We start from the raw sequence: 10,286 nt of genomic DNA on the forward strand, positions 1-10,286 counted from the left end.
TCAAGCCAAGTTTTTGCGTCAACTGTATATTTCCCTTCAAAATGCAATATTTTATCAACACGTTTTATTTATCAACAACATTTATCAACAACATTTTTATCCGTTTGTTTCACAATAACAAAAGTTGCTTCACTCAATATGCTATAATTCACAAAGTAATTATCCGCGAGCTGTCAAATTTATACACGCATCTTTTGAGGATTAGGGCTAACTAAAAAACATATGGATTTAATTCTAGTAGCGCCATCTATGTCTCAGGCCGGGGACTGTTCAATTGACCTGTTAGACCTTACTTTCTAGAGCCAGATCTAGAGCTTTGCTGAAGTGTAAACAACATATTTTCATCAACACGGATGATGTCGAACTAGTATCACATAAAACACCATCTGTTGGTTAGTTTACGAGGTATTTCACCTTTTCCTATAAGTATTTCAACAGACTATTGGCGAAATACAAGTTCAAATACATGAACACCGTAATATGCACCATAATCCTTCCTAACAAAATACTTGATAGATGTAATAGTATAATAATAAAGCGTGTTTTTTTTCTACTCTGTTGATAATTAGCACAATCTGACTTCCGCCTACAGAGATTCTCCAGACATTCCTTCGAATTGGTTTCACAAACAACATACAGACGCTAAGTAATGCCAAATTGATTAAGCAAATCCCTGCTACTTAAAAATATTCAAATATTCCGAGAGCCTGTGCGATAAAACTCCACTTGAATCGAGGACAATTGTACCGAAACAGCGTGTTTTCGTATAATCTATTATACGAGGTACCATCAATATTATTTCGGTCTCTGTTAAAATCATTAAATGGTTATTTCCTTAATTGTTACCTGTTTTACTTACAGTTGAAATAAAATTTCATTCGAATTGAGGACAGTTGTATCGAGACAGTATTTTTTTCGTATAGGCGATTATACGAGGTTCTATCAATATTTGCTCTACATCTTTAAGATATTTAAATAATTATTTTCTTAACTATTACTTCTTTTATTTAGTGATATCTTATTTGTTATTGTGTTTTTATTTTTCTTAATTAATTTAATTTTTGTATTTTACACTTTACTACTTTATATGGTATGTTTAAAGTGTTCAAACAACTTTTGAAGGTTCTTTGGGAGCTTTATATGTAATACATTTTGGTTAAATTCTAGTCCATCATTAGTTAGTAATTTTTCTGGCATTTACTTGTCTCTTACGCAGATCCAAGAAGTTAAACCACGAGATCTTTAAGTTTGAAACCGCTCTCGAGAACTCTATGCTTCTAAACGCAATAAATCTGTGGATTATTCGAAGTAAAATAAAAGTTTTCCTATTATAACGTTAAGTTTGCACACAATTTGTATAAAAAAGAAGAAAATTAATATGATGTTGATCAGTAAAACAATTTATTTGGACCTTAACATGTAGATGAACATATTTAGTGACCAGATCTACTGTTTAACATTGATTTTGAACCTTAAATCGCATAATAGTCTAGTCTACTTAATATTTCGATTCACAGAGGCAATGAGTCCCTATATAACGTGACCAGTAACCATGTGGAGGCTTAGAGATACGCAGCTGCCTTGTAAAATAAGTAGTAGCATTTATACGAGGCGACATTTATAAATAGTGGGCTGTGAAATATTAGTTTTTTGAACGAAAATAATTCGCGTCGCTAGGACGACCGATCGCCGAAACGTAAACTTAGCCGTCGTTATTGTTTTGTTTCGATTTTTTATCGGGTGACCCTTGTAGCTGGCGATAAATAGAAATGTATTTGGCCTTTGTAGCGAGAAGAGGACTGTTTTCGGCGCCGTAACCGGGTGGGCGTCGGGATTTTTGGCAGAAAAACGTCCCCAACGCTATTTTTAGCCGTATGCGGCTTTTATAATTGACCGGTGCGAGAAAAATCGAATTCCTTCGCTTTATTTTCGAAGATGCTTACTCGCCATGACTACGGTGTCTCTTTTTTTTTAATCGCCTTGTCGTCAATTGCCCCAAGTTATTCGAGAAATCAAAGAAGATCTGGGTGGGAAAGAACTGGACGACTTATTTTGTCTGTCTGGCGATAGCTCACTCATTTATTCAGCTTTTTTTTGGTACTATCCGTGGTGGCAAACAACAAAGGAAATACTATTAAGAACATGATAGTCAAAAGGGACTATAATCTATCTAGTAGCTGTAAACTTGCGTCATTTCAATTTATGATGTCAAAACTGAGCAACGTTGTCGCATTTTAGTTTATATTAGCTTTGATATATAACTATATTAAATATATTTTATGAAATATATTTTCTTTTAATATTATAGTACATCTAATGCATATATTATCGAAGGACTTAAACTACAGTTAATTAACAGCGAGAATAGTTTGTAGGTTAGACTTATTTTATTATATTAACATTGAACTATTTTCTTAACCACCTATGGTATCCCCTGGAAGCTTAATCCACTGAATTAGTAAATGTATCCAAGTAATGTATTTTATTTTGATTAGATGATATCTTTACCTTGTTATGTTTAGTTCTTTTTTCCTTCGTTATTTCTCCTTAGTTTCTTCTGTTACTACCTAATGTATTTGCCAAATCTGTAAAACAGTTACAGTATTCATTCTCTCCTCGAACATTTTACCCAAATGCTCATATGTATTCTTGAACAATTACACACTTATCTATTCACATAAATCTTTCTCACTCTACAGTATGATTTTCTACAGTTATCCTAAATTAATTATATATTCAATTTTAATTGTTTCCACTCTCATCACCCTGTATTGTCAGCAAGACCATCTGTATCTTTTTTTGAGGCCTAAATAAATTACATAAAACACAATTAAACTTTTCATTTATATTTACCAAGTGATAATTGGAAATATTTCACTGTTTAACATACTATCCTTCCAATCGATACCAAAAATGCGTTCAAAATATGTTTTGACAGTTGGATCATTCGCTGGCGTCAGTATATTTTTTCGAAAGAGGACTACTTTGAAGGCGATATAATAAATTCGAATTGTTAATAAACATTTTGTGCTTTATAGATCGATTCCCGATACCTTTTTGACATTTTCATCGCTATAGTTCCATTTATCTCAGCTTGCACAGTTTCTATTTTTATCTACATCCTATTGTACAGCTTTGATCTCTTCAACGGCCAATTTATATAATATCAGGTATCTAAGCACGATTGTTCAAGCCCCTAGTTTTTAATCTTTAAAATTGGTCTTAAATGCCTGGTAAAGCCTGAACATCGATTTCAACATGATTGCTATATACCACAGAGGTGAAATAACCAAACCATTTTCGCATCTACTATCTTCTGGATAGCAGAAAATATTCCTTTTGGCATTTAAAAAATATTTAAACTTAAAACTGCCTTAACAATCTTATCTATCTTATCCTTACTAACCTTGTCTAATCAGGAAATAAAGATAGAGAATTGTAAAACGTAAAAAAACAGTTTTTATTCAGCGCAATCCCTTGAAAACTCGTAATTTTTACGTGTATATGAGAGACAATCACTGGAAGGCTGTCTCGAAATATCAGAACGTCCAATATGTTTCTCTTGATTCGTGTTTTTAATTTGCAGCCAACAATTTCGCGACCGAATGTTATACAAGCGCTCGGCTATATTTACGCCAGATGATTTGGCATACAAACAATGCACATTATAATGATATTTTACGCATAAATATATTGTTAATTGTTATTTCGCATTACGACATCGACTCGAACATTTCGTTCGACCAAATGACACTAAAAATACGTTATTATAGCCTAGAACTGTTCGACTAGTAATAAAAAACAGATCAAGAAAATTTATTGGTTCAGTATTTCGCAGGACGCGTCGCTGAATCGAAAAGATCGCAGAAAAAATGTCCTTAAAATCAATTAGGACGTGTTTGATAGTCAATGACTTCGATCATACGTAGACCCGAACGTCTCGCGAACATTTTAAACAAACAGTAACAACATACACATATTGCGACACCGTATACTCGCGAGAAACGCCAATAAAAAACAACGAAAAACAACAAGAGTGTAAATAAGAGATAACGCTCATTATTTATCCCGTTTAAATACGCGCTCAAAGAAAAAAATTACAACTGAACGATCGTTGAATAACTCTCGTTACATCATTGCGGTTATTCTCGGCGTTTCCTAGCCGAACAGGCTTCGAAATTTTCGCTTTTTAACTCTCAATAATAAATTAACCGGATAATTATCGAAAGAAACCCGAAGTATAAATAGACAGTAAATGAATCGATATATCAGTGAACATAACCCGCCATTCTCAATCTTTTTTCTTTCTAATTTCCATTTCCTTTTGTTTCCATTAGATGTTATGCTTTTATTGAATTATGGATATCTCTCATTTCTCTATCTATTCTCTAGATATTCTCGAATTCTTATATTTCAGTACTTCCATTGTTCTTAGTTTGATAGTTACTGCTAAGACAATTTGTTTCCTAACCAGACAAGCTTCGAAATTCTCGCTTTTTAACTCTCAATAATAAATTAACCGGATAATTATCGAAAGAAACCCGAACTATAAATAGACAGTAAATGAATCGATATATCAGTGAACATAACCCGCCATTCTCAATCTTTTTTCTTTCTAATTTCCATTTCCTTTTGTTTCCATTAGATGTTATGCTTTTATTGAATTATGGATATCTCTCATTTCTCTGTCTATTCTCTAGATATTCTCGAATTCTTATATTTCAGTACTTCCATTGTTCTTAGTTTGATAGTTACTGCTAAGACGATTTGTTTCCTAACCGGACAAGCTTCGAAATTTTCGCTTTTTAACTATCAATAATAAATTAACCGGATAATTATCGATAAAAAAACCCGAAATATAAATAAACAGTAAATAAATCAATATATCAATGAACATAACCCACATTCTTATTCTTTTTTCTTTCTAATTTCCATCTTTCTTCCATATTCTTTGTTTCCATTAGATGATATGGTTTTAATGAATTTTGGATCTCTCTCATTTCTCTGCCTATTATCTAGACATTCTCGAATTCTTATATTTCAGTACTTCCATTGTTCTTAGTTTGATAGTTGCTGCTAAGACGATTTGTTTCCTAACTGGACAAGCTTCGAAATTTTCACTTTTTAACTTTCAATAATAAATTAACCGGATAAATATCGAAAATAAAGTCGAAATATAAATAAACAGTAAATAAATCAATATATCAATGAACATAACCCACATTCTTATTCTTTTTTCTTTCTAATTTCCATCTTTCTTCCATATTCTTTGTTTCCTTTAGATGATATGGTTTTAATGAATTTTGGATCTCTCTCATTTCTCTGTCTATTATCTGGACATTCTTGAATTCTTATATTTCAGTACTTCCATTGTTCTTAGTTTTGTAGTTAGTATTAAGACGATTTTGGTCATCCCCTCTCTCGTATGTTTGATATCATATCCATTTCGCTATGTGATCTGTTTCCTATGTCTCTATTTTAATATCCCCATTAATAAAGAGAATAAAGTGAAAGAGAAATTAAGAAACCATTAAATTAAAAGTTAGTTAAACCTGTTATGCTAAAATTGACAGATCATTGCCATTAATGTGGGATGTATCATTTCAATTAAATGATATTTTCAGGTTTTTTTAAGTTTTAATTTGCTAAAATTATTTGTTTTATGGTTTAGCTTGTATTATTTTGTATTTACTTATTTCTGATAAATATACTCAATGCTAAACAATATTTTTACATTCAATGTCACACAATATTTTTATTTTCCACTGTAACAACACTGTTTCACGGGTCACAGAAGGTCATAATCGGTCAAAATACAAATATATAGATCGTTATACACGATACATTATATGAAGAGCTGAGAAATATTTTGGTTATAGAGAAATATAGTTTCGCGGGCCAAATTTGTTTAGAATAGGAAATAGTTTTATTTTACTAGGTTTTTTTTAAACGTAAAACAATTATATAGAACATATGTTATAGGGAACAAAATTAGGATTAGTTCTTACTACGATTAGTTATTGATTAAAATATAAGTTTTCAATAACAAAAATAAACAAAATATCATTTTTCTCAATAGCTCATATATATGGTCATAGTCGATTATCACAATTTAACCAAATCGTAAAAAACATAACCCACAAAATTACTTTGGCATGTGACAGTTAGGGTGACAGTTCTAATGAGAAAACTTTTATTGAGGCTACAGGGAAGTGAAGAAGATCTAATGTAAAACAGACAAAAATAAAATGAATGACTTTTGAAGTGTTTCTAGTGTATGAAACATATCTCTATAGAAAACATATCAAAACATTAGACTTTAGAACAACTTTAGAATTTTACGAAGATGCTACTCTGTCATATCACAATTCTTGGTTTTAGGTCTAATAATTTAAATGCAGTTATTCTAAAGGACTTGGAGGTTTAACTTGAAAATGTTGTACTTTGAATACATTTTCAAGTCATAGAACTTTCAGATAGCTTAACAGTTGATCATATACGATGCAAAAGATCCAAAAAGTGCGAAAACGTCTACCATATAAATTGACTAAACATACTATTTAGAACATTTCAATATCTGATTTCTCTTTCGCTTTCTGTAACTGACAATGAAAAGTGGATTTATAATGAAAATCTGAAGCTTAAAAGCTGTAGGTTAATCCAGAGGAGTCATCTAAATTGACAAAGAAGCGGAATAATCACGCCTAAAAAGTATTCTTAACACCAAATAAACAAAAATAAAACAGCAATAGTTATCTGTAATGTTGGCAGACAGTACACGGAATTTGGAGCGTTTATTGAACAGAAGTGTCAAAAGAAGTTGGCATCGATTATTTGTCGAACACCTATTAACTATATTGAAAATTCTATCGCCATCATAAAGAAATTTTCGAATATATATCATACAACTCCAATATAATGAAGGATAGTTAAAAATGTGAAGAACATTTCAACAAGTTCGCAAAAAGACTGTGGCGATCGCCACGACCCTTTAGGCCACCACGAATACATCAAGTACAAAGGTTGGCAACGCCGGTGGATTGGTACCATGCAGTTCCAGGGTATAAAAGACCATCACGACGATGTCTCGCTCTCTTCTCTTTTCTCCATCTCCTTCTAATAGTACCACTTCCACAGCGCTACCGTACTTCCTCTACCTAACCTAATATCCTATCAATTCTCCCGTCGACCACATGTATCACTCAATATCGAAATAAAGAAGTGATTATTAAACCAGTGTTTTTCAGTTCTCGTGCAAATTCCTTCCAAAAATAGTAGTGAGTGTTCTGACAAATAATCGCAGCGACAGCCACACATTTCGACCGACCCGACGAACATTCCTACAAGACTATTTCAAAGTAAAACTATAACATATCCTTACTCTTCTGACATTATCGTACTAGAATTGTAACCAATAAAACGTCTTATTGAATATACTGAACGCGCTCTTCATTATTATAACCTCAATCAGCTGTCATTTAGACATGTATGTATTTTTTAATTGTTTATCTAAACTAGTAAAAAACACAAGCTAGTTAACGTTTCAAAAAAAAAAATGAGTGATGTTAAACGTGTATATATAACTTGATATCGTAAGTACAAAACATGTTTCGTTTTTTGACGGGTTATGATAAAAGAAGCGATTAAACTATCTGATAATGTTATCCTAGCAATTTTATGGTTTTCTAGGTATCGGCCAGTATATTCTCAATCTAGTAAAAACACAGTTATGCTATTTAAAATTAAAAACGACAAGAAAATATTAATTTAGTGCCAAAGTGTAAAATAAATGCGTGCAATATTCTCCAGACCTATATCCGTCGGAATTTCCGAAAATATCCGCGCTCGACGGTCGTCCCTCGCGTGGACGTACAAAAAAAACATCCCGAAACGGACAATCAATCGCGATCCAACGCCGACCATCCGAATGGAAAGCACGTGGACCCATTCCGTGTCCGTAACGAGAGAGGAAAAATTCCAGAAATATCGTCCGGATGGATCGGGCGTTGGCGAACCGTTCGGCGCTATCGATTTTCGACGATACGGGAGACTCGACCTGGTTTCCGTGGAACACTTGACTCGATTGAGCTTTTTACGGCTCCGGGTTTTTTTCCCTAAATAAAGGAGTAGATAGTTTCGGGCCGTGTTCCATCGACGCGGAGAAAAACGACTGGAAATATATTGGAAATATCCAGGGAGCATACTCACAGAACGAAATTAACTTGAAGTCGATAAAGGCTTCGAGATATCAGAGCCAGAGCTAAATAAACATATTATTAATAGAAAGAAACGTGGATTACTTGGTACTACTCTATAATACAATAATTTTCATCAATAGATATCGCTGATCAAAATACACGCAAGCATCTAATAATTGATCAAGAATTGTCGAATTTGAAACGAGGGGAATCCGAAAAAAGTTCACCAGACTCGACTGAATCATCAGTAATACATAGATAGCTCTTAATTCTTCAAAAATAAGGTTATGTATGATAACCTTGATAAAATGTCAAAATGACCAAAACTGTCAATTAGGTCCAAATTAAATACATAGACTAATAATGGGCGTTGGGAACTATCCACTGAAAACAGTCGAAACAGTCGATAGTCAAAAAACTAGGGACTGAAAATAGTAATGCACGGTTCGACTGGTTTGGTCAATTCGTGATGTCAGACGAAGATGACCGAACCATTGATAGTATAAATTGTGAGAGAGGAAAGGACAGAGATAATTGCTTGAAACAGTTTATCTTATATGTTTTTATATTTTCCAACGGTAGTATAAGCGAGACAGAGATGTACATATTCCTTCACGTACTAACTTTAAAGAAGATAAGGAGAAAAGTAATTACTGAATACTATTAACATGCAATTGTTAATAATTTAATTTTAAAGAAAGTAGAATTATTTTTATATTTGAATTTTCTGTGGATCTGTAAAAAGGAATGTAATTTTTCTATGGAATGAAATAATACTCCACAAATTTTTTATCGTACTTTAATATATTAATTGCTATTTTCAAATAATATACTATAATAAATATAGACAATACGATAGAACTTAAACAAAACCTAAAAACTAAAAATGTACAATAACCGCAAATACTAAATAATATTAAACATATACCTTCTTCCTTCCAAAATACTGCCATATTAATATACAATATATTGTTATTCACAAGCAAACTACCAAAAAAATCATAAAACTATATATCACATATAAATCTATGCAATATTGGATATATTTTTGTCAAGGTCGCTGTTAAGACGGCAGAGCCAGAACCTTGAAAATCAATCTAATGAAACAAGTAGAACCAAAAATAGTAACTAAAAGTACACGACTGAAACAGTCGATAGTAAAAAGTAGTCAATTACTAAACAGTCGATAGTTCCCAACACTACTAATAATATACATATATATATATATATATATATATATATATATATATATATATATATATATATATAAAGACGTGGATATTACTTGCTACTACTCTATGATACCGCATTTTGCCAATTTCCTTGGATTTTATAACATTATTACTATAAAAAGATACATATAATTTCAACAGTTGCTATGATTACGATAAATCTGAAAACAAACGTATAATTTGGTAAATATAAATCAACAAAGGCGATTATAAATTATCCACGACCAACTACGACCAATAACGATGTAAGATCGAACGAAACAATAAAATAAACCGAGGGAATGTAGCAATTAAGAGCCAACAACGATGGACAATGTGGCTATACTTAACCCAATCCTTTTTTGTCGGCCGCTAACCAAACCGAACCCGATACAATGTTATGAAGTGCCTTACGTAAAAGTTGAAAAATGATTTGCCACTGTTAGCTACAGAAAAACGACAAGAAAAAAACGCGGCGTCCGAAAGGAAAGCACTATTGAATAATAACCAACGGACGATAATACAAATACCGGTGACAGCGGAGCGATTTTCCGCAAGAACGGGTCCGCTTTTTGGGTCATGATTACAGTAAGCCGTGTCAAGCCACCATCCGATCGAACAATACACCATAAAAGAGAAATTATAGAATTTTATATAATTTTAACTCTACCCAGTCGATTTGTTATGTCAAACATATCGTAGTAATTTAGTAGATCGGTTTAAAACTATTTTTACACTATTTTGGAGTAAAACTATAACATAACCTCACATTTTTGACATTAGACTAGGAAATTCCTATTAAAAGTACTCAACGGATTCTTATTCAATATAACCTCAATCAACTGTCATTTAGACGGTTTGATACAAGTTTTTTCTT

At 32.3% G+C, this 10,286-nt stretch overlaps 1 protein-coding gene across 3 annotated transcripts; it reads left to right on the forward strand.

Moving 5' to 3' along the window:
- Window positions 1-4,560: 4,560 nt before the first annotated feature.
- On the forward strand, window positions 4,561-9,880 carry LOC143199801 (uncharacterized). 3 transcript variants are annotated; one of them, XM_076409909.1, is made up of 2 exons: window positions 4,561-6,097; window positions 6,275-9,880. In XM_076409909.1, exon 2 carries the CDS (start codon window positions 7,790-7,792, stop codon window positions 8,120-8,122), a length of 333 nt encoding a protein of 110 aa, XP_076266024.1. In that variant the 5' UTR covers window positions 4,561-6,097; window positions 6,275-7,789; the 3' UTR covers window positions 8,123-9,880. The 3 variants fall into 3 exon arrangements, with proteins under 3 accessions (XP_076266024.1, XP_076266022.1, XP_076266023.1); XM_076409907.1 differs by having other exon boundaries at window positions 5,691-6,123; window positions 6,324-9,880; XM_076409908.1 differs by having other exon boundaries at window positions 5,697-6,123; window positions 6,297-9,880.
- The last annotated feature ends 406 nt before the right edge of the window (window positions 9,881-10,286 follow it).

This window comes from Rhynchophorus ferrugineus, unplaced genomic scaffold (genome assembly GCF_030347505.1).
Source record: "Rhynchophorus ferrugineus isolate W39M unplaced genomic scaffold, kcgeb_rfMv2 rfM7, whole genome shotgun sequence".
NCBI lineage: Eukaryota > Metazoa > Arthropoda > Insecta > Coleoptera > Curculionidae > Rhynchophorus > Rhynchophorus ferrugineus.